The sequence below is a fragment of the Rana temporaria genome, unplaced genomic scaffold (assembly GCF_905171775.1).
Source record: "Rana temporaria unplaced genomic scaffold, aRanTem1.1, whole genome shotgun sequence".
NCBI classification, from domain to species: Eukaryota; Metazoa; Chordata; class Amphibia; order Anura; family Ranidae; genus Rana; species Rana temporaria.
In genome coordinates, this window is record NW_024404510.1 from 106791 (window position 1) to 123596 (window position 16806).

The 16806-nt window shown below is 51.8% G+C and overlaps 1 protein-coding gene and 1 long non-coding RNA gene across 2 annotated transcripts in view; one reads left to right on the forward strand and one right to left on the reverse strand.

Moving 5' to 3' along the window:
* The window catches only part of LOC120922036 (otogelin-like), a 67741-nt gene that overhangs the window by 8495 nt on the left and 42440 nt on the right, over nucleotides 1–16806 (reverse strand). Inside the window, exon 4 of the mRNA XM_040334575.1 lies at nucleotides 3700–3745. Within this exon, the coding sequence (XP_040190509.1) occupies nucleotides 3700–3745 (46 nt within the window). The remainder of the gene's footprint in view (nucleotides 1–3699; nucleotides 3746–16806) is intronic.
* On the forward strand, nucleotides 596–2055 carry LOC120922037. Its single transcript, XR_005745029.1, has 3 exons — nucleotides 596–768; nucleotides 1511–1613; nucleotides 1946–2055. It is a non-coding gene; the product is annotated as an uncharacterized LOC120922037 (long non-coding RNA).

Here is a 16806-nt window from a genome sequence, read left to right on the forward strand (position 1 = left end):
CATCTGAACGCCTGTAGCCTGTAGCTCAAAAAAGTTCCGGACCCTTTTTTGTCGCTCCTAGCGCGTGATATGAGCGTAATTGAGCGTTTTTTTTTTACATTGAAGTCAATGTAAAACGCCTGATACGCGCGTATTGCGCGTAAACACGCGCTTGTACAAGCGTTTTGACGCCTGTGTTGCTGAAATCCCAGGAAGAGGAATAAAAAATTCCTAGGAGAGCAACAAGTGATGTCAGGGATGATCATTTTTCTTATTGGCTAATATGGAAAAAGACAAAGTACAAAAACGTCGAACGCCACTGTGCGAAAACGTGCATATACGCGCGACAAAAACGTCGGTAAAAATCGCCTGTAAAAACGCCTGTACGCCCTACGCCTAGGTGTGAATGGAGCCTTACAGCTGTATCGGCGTCATGGCTTCCTTGGGGACACATGCGGTACTCATTCTGCTGATCAGGCTGCAGGTCCACCAATCTGTTATAGACTCTAATACTAGGGCTGTATACCACTATCTATTTCTAATTACCCATGGTATTTTCCTCTCTGTTTGGACTTCCCCTGGTGTATATCTGTTTCTTTGTAGGAACTAGCTTTGGTAATCCTATATAATATCCTTGGATTGCCTTATCATATGCTATTACCTATCTTGCCCAGCCCAGCACTGTGAGCTTTGAATTACCGCATGCTTTAGATCCCTGGATCCGAGATTTTAGTGCCTACCAGCACCTGACTGTCCGAACACCTGTATGCTTACAATTCAGTGTTTTTGGTGAGTAAGCGTCTATCCATGCCGGTGCACTGCCATGAAATGTGATGGTCCGCCTCCATCACATCCTATTGGCTCACTCCTGTCACGTGACATATTTAAACGTCATCAGTCTCAGCTAGGCTATCATAGGGAGAGGATCTCGTCTCCCTATGATAGGTGAAGCTGCACGGAGCTGGTATATAGTGTTAGGAAGGAGAAGCCAGTGTGATGTGCACAGCTCTGTGAGGAGCAGCCTGTGTGCAGTGAGTGCATTGCTGGTGTTAGAATGTATAGAAACAATGATCGCACACACACATCTATAGGCTGCTCTGAGGCTGTGTGGCCAGCAGCACACACACACACCATGGGCAGCCTGTATAATGGAGCAGCCTCCCATCTGCCTGCCCCCCCCTCTCCTCTCTTAGCCCTTTGAAGAGCTGCACGGGGGCTGACCTCCCTGGGTGTGCGAGTAAGCTACATTTACTACTACAGCTCCGTGCAGCTTCAGCTATCACAGGGGGAGGAGATCCTCTCCCTATGATAGCCTAGCTGAGACTGATGACGTGTCTATATGTCACATGACATGAGTGAGCCAATGGGATGTGATGGAGGCGGACCATCACATTTCATGGCAATGCACCGGCAGTGGCTGCTCTTTATAAATCTTTTTTCCCCTTTTCCGGTCCCCCCCCCTCCCCCTACTTTGCTCCCTATAAATAACACATTGATTTATGTCTAAAGTTCAATTCTACATTATTTACAGATTATTTCCCCACGCTTGGCTGGCTTGATATATTCTGTCCGTCCAGCCACTGTGGGGTTAACACGCTACTGTCGCTTGTCTACCCCCAATGCGACCTATTTTTGTAAGTTGTATATTGCTTTTAGAATACTCACTATATTTATATTCTTTCTTTCCCCTCCCCCCCCCTCTCACTTGCATGCTAACTCTCAATGATGCCCCTCCTTTCTTCTTTTCTCTTTTCACTCTCTCTTGATGGGCTATGGGTGGCACGCTACCCCCCTGCTGTACCGCACCCGTACTGATAGACACAAATCATTTTCTTGGTTTTATAAATTGTTTTTGGTTTTCTTTTATTTACTGTATTATGCATATGTTTTACACAAAAAAACTTTTTTATTTTATTTTATATATGTATACTTGTGAACTCATTGTTTTCTTGTATATATGTTTCAGTAGATGCAATATCTTATGCTCCTGAGGAAGCGCTAAGCGCGTAACATGTAGAGCAAGCTCTTCACCAAACCTTTGGAATACTACACTGGATAACATTGTACCTGTAACTGTGCTCTCTAACGAAGCCTATATATGACATGATTGTATATTGTTGGAATCACAGTTGTAGTATTAGTTGCTGACTTCATTTCATCATTTTTTGATTTTATGTCGTTCCACTTTTATGATATTTCATACTAAATAAATCTCTAGTTTTCTACATCTATTTGTACTGTGTGCCCTTAAAGCCCGACTTATTAGTCCTTTCTTCAATTCTCGTTATATCGGAGCGCTGGCACATTAAATACAGGTGCATTCGCGGTGTCACCACGCGATATATGCACATTAAAATAGGTCTTCCTTTTTTACGTTCTCTACGTCGCCGCTAGTCTAGTTTCCCGTCGCAAAGTTAGTCGTCGTTTTAGGTGCCCTAACTTTAGTCAGCAATCGTATTGCTGTCTAAAGTATGGCCGTCGTTCCCGCGTCGAAATTTAAAAATCAACGTCATTTGCGTAAGCCGCCCCGGGAATACGGAATTACGCTACACGCGTCGCCGTTCGAAAAAATTACGTCACGGCGCGCAATGCACGACGGGAGTTCGGAAACGGAGCATGCGCGGTAGGTCCGGCGCGGGAGCGCGCCTAATTTAAATGGCACACGCCCATTTAAATTGGCCCGCCTTGCGCCAGAGTCTGCCGGCGTAGGTTTTCATCGCAAGTGCTTGGTGAATCAGGCACTTGTGATGAAAAATTGCGGCGGTGTAACGTATCTACGATACGTTACGCCGCCGCTCTTCTATGTGAATCTGGCCCATAGTGTGTAAAGGTGGGTGTCCCAATACTTTTGGTAATATAGGCCCGGATTCAGAAACAACTTACGCCGACGTATTTCTTGTTATACCGCATAAGTCCACGGATGCGCAGTCGTATCTATGCGCCTTATTCAGCAAACAAGATACGCCTGAATTTTGGCTTCATATGACCGACGTACGTTTCCTACGCCGTCTTATCCTGGGCGAATATTTACGCTGGCCGCAAGGGGCGCTTCCATTGTTTTACGCGGCAAATATGTAAATGAGCGAGATACGCCGATTCACGAATGTACTTGCGCCCGTCGCTGTAATCTACGCCGTTTACGTAAGGCGTACATCTGGCGTAAAGTTATTCCACCTAAAGCAGGGGTAAGTCATGTTAGGGTATGGACGTCGGAACAGCGGTCGTATTTTACGTTGTTTACGCAAGTCGTACGTGAATAGGGCTGGGCGTAGGTTACGTTCACGTCGTAGGCATTGAGCCGTTGTATGTTAGGGCGTATATGCGATGTGATTCTGAGCATGCGCCGTTCGTTCGGCCATGCATTTACATGGGGTTCATTTTAATACAACACGCCCACTACCAGCCTACCTTGAATTAGGCGTGCTTACGCCGAACAATTTACGCTACACCGCCGTAACTTAGGGAGCGAGTGCTTTGTGAATAATGGCCTTGCCTCTCTAGGTTATGTCGGCGTAGCGCATATGAGATGAGCCACGCCCACTCAAAGATACGCCGCTGTACGTGAATCTGGGCCATAGTGTGTAAAGGCCGGCGTCCCAATACTTTTGGTGATATAGCGTAGGGAGTTATTCCCGGCCCGGTATAGCTCCGCCCCCAACCATTGTGGAGGGAAATGTTCTCCTCCCCCTATGACCGCGCCAAAGGTGACAATTTACTTACATGTTTTACAGCATCCGTCCAGGAAGGAAACCACGTACCCGCCCATCTAGAGAACGAGAGAGAAATCATTTCTGCCGATCAACCCATATTCACCGATCAACCCATATTCACCGATCAACCCATATTCACTAATATTCACCGATCAACCCATATTCACCGATCAACCCATATTCACCGATATTCACCAATCAACCCATATTCACCGATATTCACCAATCAACCCATATTCACCGATCAACAAATATTCACCGATCAACCCATATTCACCCATCAACCCATATTCACCCATCAACCCATATTCACCCATATTCACCGATATTCACCGATCAACCCATATTCACCGATCAACAAATATTCACCGATATTCACCAATCAACCCATATTCACCGATATTCACCAATCAACCCATATTCACCGATATTCACCGATCAACCCATATTCACCGATCAACCCATATTCACTAATATTCACCGATCAACCCATATTCACTGATCAACCCATATTCACCGATCAACCCATATTCACCGATCAACCCATATTCACCGATCAACCCATATTCACCGATCAACCCATATTCACCAATATTCACCAATCAACCCATATTCACCCATATTCACCAATCAACCCATATTCACCGATCAACCCATATTCACCGATATTCACCGATCAACCCATATTCACCGATCAACCCATATTCACCCATATTCACCGATCAACCCATATTCACCGATCAACCCATATTCACCGATATTCACCAATCAACCCATATTCACCAATCAACCCATATTCACCGATATTCACCAATCAACCCATATTCACCGATCAACCCATATTCACCGATCAACCCATATTCACCCATATTCACCGATCAACCCATATTCACCCATATTCACCGATCAACCCATATTCACCCATCAACCCATATTCACCGATCAACCCATATTCACCAATCAACCCATATTCACTAATATTCACCGATCAACCCATATTCACCGATCAACCCATATTCACTAATATTCACCGATCAACCCATATTCACCGATCAACCCATATTCACTAATATTCACCGATCAACCCATATTCACCGATCAACCCATATTCACCGATATTCACCAATCAACCCATATTCACCGATCAACCCATATTCACCAATATTCACCGATCAACCCATATTCACCGATATTCACCAATCAACCCATATTCACCGATATTCACCGATCAACCCATATTCACCAATCAACCAATATTCACCGATCAACCCATATTCACCGATATTCACCAATCAACCCATATTCACCGATATTCACCGATCAACCCATATTCACCAATCACCGATATTCACCGATCAACCCATATTCACCAATATTCACCAATCAACCCATATTCACCGATATTCACCAATCAACCCATATTCACCAATCAACCCATATTCACCAATCAACCCATATTCACCAATCAACCCATATTCACCGATTCTTTCACACAGCCAATCAGGACTCATCTCCTGACTCCTAATCCATCCGTTACTCTGATGAGATCATTCTATCCGTATTTCTGTGTATCTACCTATAGAGATCACTATTGATATAGATGGGGGCCCAAACTTTTGCCTTGACTCCTTCCCATGTATTTCTCTCGGAGGTCTCCGAGTCGGACGGAATGCATTCGATGATTGACTCCGGACCCCCAAACATGTCCTACGGGGGACACCAGTTGGGCAATTTATTAGATGAAGAAGAGACTTGGATAGAAGGTTCTCTCCATCCAGAGAGCCGATCATATTGCCGATCGCAGTGAGAGGGACACAGAAGTTCTCAGCCCCTCACAGGTTAGAATTCCGCAAAATCAGGAGGATTATCGAGCGACAAATTCCGATCGTCTATCCAAGGGGATGAAAGTGATATCTAGACGTCCCGGGGGGGCAACTTTTATCACCCAGTGACTTTAGTTCCCCATAGGACATGGCTTGACTTTGTGTTGCCCACATTGCCCGTGATGCCTGTGTTGCCCACATTGCCCGTGATGCCTGTGTTGCCCGTGATGCCTGTGTTGCCCACATTGCCCTGTTGCCCACATTGCCCGTGATGCCCACATTGCCCGTGTTGCCCACATTGCCCGTGTTGCCCACATTGCCCATAATGCCCGTGTTGCCCACATTGCCCGTGATGCCTGTGTTGCCCACATTGCCCGTGTTGCCCACATTGCCCGTGTTGCCCACATTGCCCGTGATGCCTGTGTTGCCCGTGATGCCTGTGTTGCCCACATTGCCCTGTTGCCCACATTGCCCGTGATGCCCACATTGCCCGTGTTGCCCACATTGCCCGTGTTGCCCACATTGCCCGTGATGCCTGTGTTGCCCACATTGCCCGTGTTGCCCACATTGCCCGTGATGCCTGTGTTGCCCACATTGCCCGTAATGCCTGTGTTGCCCGTGATGCCTGTGTTGCCCACATTGCCCTGTTGCCCACATTGCCCGTGATGCCCACATTGCCCGTGTTGCCCACATTGCCCATAATGCCCGTGTTGCCCACATTGCCCGTGATGCCTGTGTTGCCCGTGATGCCTGTGTTGCCCACATTGCCCTGTTGCCCACATTGCCCGTGATGCCCACATTGCCCGTGTTGCCCACATTGCCCATAATGCCCGTGTTGCCCACATTGCCCGTGATGCCTGTGTTGCCCACATTGCCCGTGTTGCCCACATTGCCCGTGATGCCTGTGTTGCCCACATTGCCTGTGTTGCCCGTGATGCCTGTGTTGCCCACATTGCCCTGTTGCCCACATTGCCCGTGATGCCCACATTGCCCGTGTTGCCCACATTGCCCGTGTTGCCCACATTGCCCGTGATGCCTGTGTTGCCCACATTGCCCGTGTTGCCCACATTGCCCGTGATGCCTGTGTTGCCCACATTGCCCGTGTTGCCCACATTGCCCGTGATGCCTGTGTTGCCCACATTGCCCGTAATGCCTGTGTTGCCCGTGATGCCTGTGTTGCCCACATTGCCCTGTTGCCCACATTGCCCGTGATGCCCACATTGCCCGTGTTGCCCACATTGCCCGTGTTGCCCACATTGCCCATAATGCCCGTGTTGCCCACATTGCCCGTGATGCCTGTGTTGCCCACATTGCCCGTGTTGCCCACATTGCCCGTGTTGCCCACATTGCCCGTGATGCCTGTGTTGCCCGTGATGCCTGTGTTGCCCACATTGCCCTGTTGCCCACATTGCCCGTGATGCCCACATTGCCCGTGTTGCCCACATTGCCCGTGTTGCCCACATTGCCCGTGATGCCTGTGTTGCCCACATTGCCCGTGTTGCCCACATTGCCCGTGATGCCTGTGTTGCCCACATTGCCCGTAATGCCTGTGTTGCCCGTGATGCCTGTGTTGCCCACATTGCCCTGTTGCCCACATTGCCCGTGATGCCCACATTGCCCGTGTTGCCCACATTGCCCATAATGCCCATGTTGCCCACATTGCCCGTGATGCCTGTGTTGCCCGTGATGCCTGTGTTGCCCACATTGCCCTGTTGCCCACATTGCCCGTGATGCCCACATTGCCCGTGTTGCCCACATTGCCCATAATGCCCGTGTTGCCCACATTGCCCGTGATGCCTGTGTTGCCCACATTGCCCGTGTTGCCCACATTGCCCGTGATGCCTGTGTTGCCCACATTGCCTGTGTTGCCCGTGATGCCTGTGTTGCCCACATTGCCCTGTTGCCCACATTGCCCGTGATGCCCACATTGCCCGTGTTGCCCACATTGCCCGTGTTGCCCACATTGCCCGTGATGCCTGTGTTGCCCACATTGCCCGTGTTGCCCACATTGCCCGTGATGCCTGTGTTGCCCACATTGCCCGTGTTGCCCACATTGCCCGTGATGCCTGTGTTGCCCACATTGCCCGTAATGCCTGTGTTGCCCGTGATGCCTGTGTTGCCCACATTGCCCTGTTGCCCACATTGCCCGTGATGCCCACATTGCCCGTGTTGCCCACATTGCCCGTGTTGCCCACATTGCCCATAATGCCCGTGTTGCCCACATTGCCCGTGATGCCTGTGTTGCCCACATTGCCCGTGTTGCCCACATTGCCCGTGTTGCCCACATTGCCCGTGATGCCTGTGTTGCCCGTGATGCCTGTGTTGCCCACATTGCCCTGTTGCCCACATTGCCCGTGATGCCCACATTGCCCGTGTTGCCCACATTGCCCGTGTTGCCCACATTGCCCGTGATGCCTGTGTTGCCCACATTGCCCGTGTTGCCCACATTGCCCGTGATGCCTGTGTTGCCCACATTGCCCGTAATGCCTGTGTTGCCCGTGATGCCTGTGTTGCCCACATTGCCCTGTTGCCCACATTGCCCGTGATGCCCACATTGCCCGTGTTGCCCACATTGCCCATAATGCCCGTGTTGCCCACATTGCCCGTGATGCCTGTGTTGCCCGTGATGCCTGTGTTGCCCACATTGCCCTGTTGCCCACATTGCCCGTGATGCCCACATTGCCCGTGTTGCCCACATTGCCCATAATGCCCGTGTTGCCCACATTGCCCGTGATGCCTGTGTTGCCCACATTGCCCGTGTTGCCCACATTGCCCGTGATGCCTGTGTTGCCCACATTGCCTGTGTTGCCCGTGATGCCTGTGTTGCCCACATTGCCCTGTTGCCCACATTGCCCGTGATGCCCACATTGCCCGTGTTGCCCACATTGCCCGTGTTGCCCACATTGCCCGTGATGCCTGTGTTGCCCACATTGCCCGTGTTGCCCACATTGCCCGTGATGCCTGTGTTGCCCACATTGCCCGTGTTGCCCACATTGCCCGTGATGCCTGTGTTGCCCACATTGCCCGTAATGCCTGTGTTGCCCGTGATGCCTGTGTTGCCCACATTGCCCTGTTGCCCACATTGCCCGTGATGCCCACATTGCCCGTGTTGCCCACATTGCCCGTGTTGCCCACATTGCCCATAATGCCCGTGTTGCCCACATTGCCCGTGATGCCTGTGTTGCCCACATTGCCCGTGTTGCCCACATTGCCCGTGTTGCCCACATTGCCCGTGATGCCTGTGTTGCCCGTGATGCCTGTGTTGCCCACATTGCCCTGTTGCCCACATTGCCCGTGATGCCCACATTGCCCGTGTTGCCCACATTGCCCGTGTTGCCCACATTGCCCGTGATGCCTGTGTTGCCCACATTGCCCGTGTTGCCCACATTGCCCGTGATGCCTGTGTTGCCCACATTGCCCGTAATGCCTGTGTTGCCCGTGATGCCTGTGTTGCCCACATTGCCCTGTTGCCCACATTGCCCGTGATGCCCACATTGCCCGTGTTGCCCACATTGCCCATAATGCCCGTGTTGCCCACATTGCCCGTGATGCCTGTGTTGCCCACATTGCCCTGTTGCCCACATTGCCCGTGATGCCCACATTGCCCGTGTTGCCCACATTGCCCATAATGCCCGTGTTGCCCACATTGCCCGTGATGCCTGTGTTGCCCACATTGCCCGTGTTGCCCACATTGCCCGTGATGCCTGTGTTGCCCACATTGCCCGTGTTGCCCACATTGCCCATAATGCCCGTGTTGCCCACATTGCCCATAATGCCCGTGTTGCCCACATTGCCCGTGTTGCCCACATTGCCCGTGTTGCCCACATTGCCCGTGATGCCTGTGTTGCCCGTGATGCCTGTGTTGCCCACATTGCCCTGTTGCCCACATTGCCCGTGATGCCCACATTGCCCGTGTTGCCCACATTGCCCGTGTTGCCCACATTGCCCGTGATGCCTGTGTTGCCCACATTGCCCGTGTTGCCCACATTGCCCGTGATGCCTGTGTTGCCCACATTGCCCGTGTTGCCCACATTGCCCATAATGCCTGTGTTGCCCACATTGCCCATGATGCCTGTGTTGCCCACATTGCCCGTGTTGCCCACATTGCCCGTGTTGCCCACATTGCCCGTGTATAATCGGAGGTGATAGATCTTCTTCCAGCATTAGTGGCAGGTCCTCCCGTGTTGCAATACCAGACATGATTTATCGATCACATGTAATGAATGTAATCTTCGTATGACGAGAAGATTGAATGACCGACACTGAAAAGGATCCACCAACCTCGCCAGACATTCCATGAGATTTATAATGGTGATACTTCCCTGATACAAATTCCAGGTATAGAAAGAATGATCGCTCCTAGACGAGGAGGCCAATCGATCGGATATCCAATTCCGAAATGCACCCGGGACACCGGTGCAAACTCTGCTGAACACACCTTTTTAAAGGCTAAAACCAGCGGTTAGAAACGCCCGTTTTGCCACGATTTTAGCGGCGGTTTACCAAGTGAGTAGCAGCCGAGGAGTAGCAGCAGCCGAGGAGTAGCAGCCGAGGAGGAGTAGCAGCCGAGGAGTAGCAGCCGAGGAGTAGTAGCAGCCGAGGAGTAGCAGCAGCCGAGGAGTAGCAGCAGCCGAGGAGTAGCAGCCGAGGAGTAGCAGCCGCCGAAGAGTAGCAGCCGAGGAGTAGCAGCAGCCGAGGAATAGCAGCAGCCGAGGAGTAGCAGCCGAAGAGTAGCAGCAGCCGAGGAGTAGTAGCCGAGGAGTAGCAGCAGCCGAGGAGTAGCAGCCGAGGAGTAGCAGCCGAGGAGTAGCCGCCGAGGAGTAGCCGCCGAGGAGTAGCAGCAGCCGAGGAGTAGCAGCAGCCGAGGAGTAGCAGCAGCCGAGGAGTAGCAGCCGCCGAGGAGTAGCAGCAGCCGAGGAGTAGCAGCCGCCGAAGAGTAGCAGCCGAGGAGTAGCAGCCGAGGAGTAGCAGCCGCCGAAGAGTAGCAGCCGAGGAGTAGCAGCAGCCGAGGAGTAGCAGCAGCCGAGGAGTAGTAGCCGAGGAGTAGCAGCAGCCGAGGAGTAGCAGCTGAGGAGTAGCAGCAGCCGAGGAGTAGCAGCAGCCGAGGAGTAGCAGCAGCCGAGGAGTAGCAGCCGAGGAGTAGCAGCCGAGGAGTAGCAGCCAAGGAGTAGTAGCAGCCGAGGAGTAGCAGCCGAGGAGTAGCAGCCGAGGAGCAGCAGCCGAGGAGTAGCAGCAGCCGAGGAGTAGCAGCAGTCGAGGAGTAGCAGCCGAGGAGTAGCAGCCGAGGAGTAGCAGCCAAGGAGTAGCAGCAGCCGAGGAGTAGCAGCCGAGGAGTAGCAGCCGAGGAGTAGCAGCAGCCGAGGAGTAGCAGCCGAGGAGTAGCAGCCGAGGAGTAGTAGCCGAGGAGTAGCAGCCGAGGAGTAGTAGCCGAGGAGTAGCAGCCGAGGAGTAGCAGCAGCCGAGGAGTAGCAGCAGCCGAGGAGTAGCAGCCGAGGAGTAGCAGCAGCGGAGTAGCAGCCGAGGAGTAGCAGCCGAGGAGTAGCCGCCGAGGAGTAGCCGCCGAGGAGTAGCCGCCGAGGAGTAGCAGCCGAGGAGTAGCAGCCGAGGAGTAGCAGCAGCCGAGGAGTAGCAGCCGAGGAGTAGCAGCCGAGGAGTAGCCGCCGAGGAGTAGCCGCCGAGGAGTAGCAGCCGAGGAGTAGCAGCCGAGGAGTAGCGGCCGAGGAGAAGCGGCCGAGGAGCAGCAGTCGAGGAGTAGCAGCCGAGGAGTAGCAGCCGAGGAGTAGTAGCCGAGGAGTAGCAGCCGAGGAGTAGTAGCTGAGGAGTCGTAGTGAACTTGTATTTAGCGTCTCACCTGCCGCAAGCTGTGGATTGCCCACAATGCAATTAGAGTTCTTTTTATATAGTTTTTAATGGTTTTTCATCATTTTTGAGATTTCTAATGTAAAAAAAAATAGGTCACCTTTAAAAACGCTTATAAACTAAATTGTGGCAAAGCGCTGATACCGCGTTTAGCCGCATTTTGCGTCTGAAACGTGGAAATTTTTGAGTCTGAACCCATTTCTTTGCTTCTGGAAAAACAAGGTTAAACTGCCTGTAACGGAATGACCCGGGACATCCAGAGACTTTGTGAGGATGGAGGATACTCCTGTGTCAGTGTCACTGATAACTCTTGGGTCTGAGTCCACCCTGTGCCTTTTGGGCATGGGGTGGCAAGTGAATCATAATTCATGTATTACATGAGATGGGACATCACTGATAGTTCATTGCAGGATCTTGAGAGAATGCAAGATGTGGGCCCAACCAGTCAATAGTGACTCATTTCTAGTGACATGCTAATTGCGTCAGGGCTTGGAAGACATTCCATTGTCCTTGTGTAAAGGTGTTGTAACGGACAGGTGTTAATCCCAGGTCTGCTCTCAGAACTATAATTATGCATACTAAATACTGCTTACGTGTGATAACACTGTCTAGAGCCTAGTGATGCTCAAGAGGTGTGAATAGGTATCAAGCTGTATGCGGAGACGGAGTGGGTGAAGGTGTTTTGTTGTTATTAATTAAGGAATGTTTAGTAATTAGCCTTAGTGTGTGATTAGGGGGGTGGAGATCTCATTGTTGCTTTAATGCCTGGTACTGTATATAAGACTGAGAAGAAACCATTAAAAATGATATTACATTTGGAACAAGTACAGAGCTGCGTGTCTCGTCTTGATTCTGGGAAAATGGGATGGGATCGGGTCCTGTGGGTTGGAGTGTCGATAAGCTGTCGTGACTGGGATGGAAGGTCGTAAACGGTGGTGACCGTTACACTGCCTAAAAACGGTAATAAACTAGACTGCGTGCGTGGTCACACGGTGCGTGGACGATGCGTGGTGACATGGTGCCTGGACACGGTGCGTGGTCACATAGTGCGTGGGCGGGGCGTGGGCACATAGTGCGTGGTCACATAGTGCGTGGACGGGGCGTGGTCACATAGTGCGTGGGCGTGGGCACATAGTGCGTGGACGGTGCGTGGTCACATAGTGCGTGGACGATGCGTGGTGACATGGTGCCTGGACACGGTGCGTGGTCACATAGTGCGTGGACGGGGCGTGGGCACATAGTGCGTGGTCACATAGTGCGTGGACGGGGCGTGGTCACATAGTGCGTGGGCGTGGGCACATAGTGCGTGGACGGTGCATGGTCACATAGTGCGTGGTCACATAGTGCATGGACGGTGCATGGTCACATAGTGCGTAGACGGGGCGTGGGCACATAGTGCGTGGACGGGGCGTGGTCACATAGTGCGTGGTCACATAGTGCGTGGACGGGGCGTGGGCACATAGTGCGTGGACGGGCGTGGTCACATAGTGCGTTGACGGTGCGTGGTCACATAGTGCGTGGACGGTGCATGGTCACATAGTGCGTGGTCACATAGTGCGTGGACGGTGCATGGTCACATAGTGCGTGGTCACATAGTGCGTGGACGGTGCGTGGTCACATAGTGCGTGGACGGGGCGTGGTCACATAGTGCGTGGACGGTGCATGGTCACATAGTGCGTGGTCACATAGTGCGTGGTCACATAGTGCGTGGTCACATAGTGTGTGGACGGGGCGTGGGCACATAGGATAACATTGGATGTGCTCAGGGGCAGGTGAGAAAAGTGTCCGCCTCTGAACGTGTGTTTACCAGTGTAACGGGGTGACCCGTGACACCCAGAGACTTTGTGAGGATGGGGGATACTCCTGTGCCAGCGGCCCTAAGAACTCTTGGGTCTAAGTTCACCCTGTGCCCCTTTTGGGCATAGGGTGGCTAATCATAATTCATGTATTACATGAGATGGGGCATTAATAATAGTTCATATTGCAGGATCTTGAGAGATTGCAAGTTGTTGGTTAATTGTGTGATGGGGTTTTGTTTGTTATGCTGTTAATGAAGGAATGTGCAGTGATTAGACATGATAATTATAGGCCGGCGCCGACACGTCTAGAATGTTTAAGTAATTACCCTTAGTGTGTGATTAGGGGGGTGGAGATCTCATTGTCCCTTTGAATACTGCCACATGCTTGTACTGTATATAAGACTGAAAGAAACCATTAAAGTGTCATTACATTTGGAACAAGTACAGAGCTGTGTCTCGTCTTGATTCTGGGAAAATGGGATGCCTGCTGATTTGTCTGTGTGTCAGATGAGCTGTCGTGGGTGTGATGGAAGGTCGTAAACGGTGGTGACCGTGACAACCAGCGTCTCGTCTGCATGGGGCCTTAAGCTTTGAATGGGATTTAACCCATTATTAGGATTGACCAATAAATAGATAAAGTCCATTGATTGATCTCGGCACGGCTGTTTACCGATCAGTATATGTACATACATGTCATTTGTGTCGATCGATAATATTTTATAATTCTCCTCTCACTTGATGGGACTTTCCTGGCGGCAGATCTCTACGCACAGATTGCGGTATTTATTTGTGTAGAGATCGATGTCCTCGGGATCGATCCTCCGCTCTCATGTTTGCTATGCTTAGAAATGTTTTACGTTCGTATTTATCAAATGTTGTGTGAATGTCGGGAACTTGGAATTGGACACGCCTGAGTATCATTTTGAAATCTATTTTCATATAACAATCGCGTTTCCATATCCATCGGTGTGCGCAGATTATTGCGTCCTAAATGTAGTAAAACATAGATAGTGTCAAAGGTCAGTGCCAGTAATTTTTATTTTATATTTTACTTTTATCTATTTTAGGAGCCCCATTGGGGGGCTTTGGTGAAATATCATCAGGAGGAATCTGCACCACACAGGGTGATTAGGGTGTGCCCAGGCACACCCGGCACACGCCTATGTCCATACGGTATAGACAAGTGATGGCGAACCTATGGCACACCCAGCCCTCTCTGTCGGCACGCCAGGGGATTCCCCCAGCCAGGCAGGGAGGAGCCAGCTCCCTTCTTTGCATTAGTGACGTCGCCGGCAGGGGGGTGGGCAGCCAGTCATCTTGTTCCATGTGCGCTGTTTAGGCGTTAAATTCTTCTTCCTCCACGGGACTCTTATTACCTCCCTCGGACCCCTACACTTCTGGTAAGGCATTAGGGGATTCCTTTCTGCAGTTACCCCATTCCAGCTCCCCCTGCTCCAGGACGACTTTGGTTCAGGCTGTCCTAGTGCAGCCTGTGAAAAAGCGGAGAGGGGGAGGGGCAATGGCTGGTGGTTGATTAGAAGGTATGAATGGAGGATGGGGGGAACAGAAATTCTATTTTGTAGCCCCTGGAAATGACCGGCACCGAGGTCCAGGATGTCTCTGAACAATGACGGCACAAATGCAGACTGACGTCCTACTCCGGGTGGGGAGATGGCCCCTTCAGTATGAAGAGGGCTTCTGGGTACGATTGAAGGGCTCCAGGGCTTGTGATGAATGTTGGACCCCCTCTGGGTGACATGGGAGGGCCGCTTCCAGTGGAAGGAGGTGGTGGGCTTGTGATGAACATTGGACCCCCTCTGGGTGACATGGGAGGGCCGCTTCCAGTGGAAGGAGGTGGTGGGCTTGTGATGAACGTTGGACCCCCTCTGGGTGACATGGGAGGGCCGCTTCCAGTGGAAGGAGGTGGTGGGCTTGTGATGAACGTTGGACCCCCTCTGGGTGACATGGGAGGGCCGCTTCCAGTGGAAGGAGGTGGTGGGCTTGTGATGAACGTTGGACCCCCTCTGGGTGACATGGGAGGGCCGCTTCCAGTGGAAGGAGGTGGTGGGCTTGTGATGAACGTTGGACCCCCTCTGGGTGACATGGGAGGGCCGCTTCCAGTGGAAGGAGGTGGTGGGCTTGTGATGAACGTTGGACCCCCTCTGGGTGACATGGGAGGGCCGCTTCCAGTGGAAGGAGGTGGTGGGCTTGTGATGAACGTTGGACCCCCTCTGGGTGACATGGGAGGGCCGCTTCCAGTGGAAGGAGGTGGTGGGCTTGTGATGAACGTTGGACCCCCTCTGGGTGACATGGGAGGGCCGCTTCCAGTGGAAGGAGGTGGTAGCCATGCTAGTAGAAGGCTTCAGCTGTTTTTGTGGGGTAGAAGTTCTTTCCCCAACCGTTCATTTCTGAATACAAAGGATTCACCAAAAAGATGTTCACCATCAAAAGCCACGTAGAAGAGATTTCCTTTATAACCCGGCTCAGCGGACCCACGAAGTTCTGTACCTTACTGGTGAAGTACGTTCTCCAAGATTCCAAGACAAAGGAGGGAATGAGCGGCCATTGTCCCAGCGAGGTCCTCCATGACGATCGGGCTCCGAGGGAATGAGTGGCCATTGTCCCAGCGAGGTCCTCCATGACGATCGGGCTCCGAGGGAATGAGCGGCCATTGTCCCAGCGAGGTCCTCCATGACGATCGGGCTCCGAGGGAATGAGTGGCCATTGTCCTAGCGAGGTCCTCCATGACGATCGGGCTCCGAGGGAATGAGCGGTCATTGTCCCAGCGAGGTCCTCCATGATGATCGGGCTCCGAGGGAATGAGTGGCCATTGTCCCAGCGAGGTCCTCCATGATGTGGCAACAACCTGGACACCGCCGCCCATTCTGGGCCAAATCATCACCCCTAGCTCCAAAGTCAAAAGTCTAGGAGTCATTTTTGACACCTTCATGACAATGGACGCACAAATAGGGTCAGTAGTCAGCGGATCGCACCATCTGCTGCGCCTACTACGCAGACTTATTCCATTTATCCCCAAAGAAGACATAGCAGTCGTGGTGGGAACAATCGTGAATTCCAGACTGGACTATGCAAATGCCCTGTACCTCGGGCTCCCAAAGTACCAAATCGCTCGTCTGCAAGTCGTTCAGAATACGGCCGCCAGACTGGTGACTGGGAAAAGGACATGGGAATCAATCTCACCTTCGCTGAGAACCCTTCACTGGTTGCCAGTAAAAGACAGAATTGTATTTAAAGCACTCTGCCTGACACATAAGTGCATCCATGGGAAGGCGCCGCAATATCTTTGCGACAAGATAGAACCTCACAATTCTAATCGCGTTCTGCGATCCACTGACCAAAATCTGGTCAAGGTGCCAAAAACCAAATACAAGTCCAAAGGAGAAAGAAGGTTTGCTTTTCAAGGTCCGAGACTATGGAACGCTTTACCAACCAGCGTTCGGTTGGAGGAAAACCACCTGACTTTCAGAAGACGGATTAAAACTCTGCTCTTTTGATGTCATGAGACACGAAACATCAAGCGCCCAGAGGCGATTCAGTTTGCATGTGCCGCGCTATATAAGTTTTTCATTCATTCATTCATTCATGATCGGGCTCCGAAGGAATGAGCGGCCATTG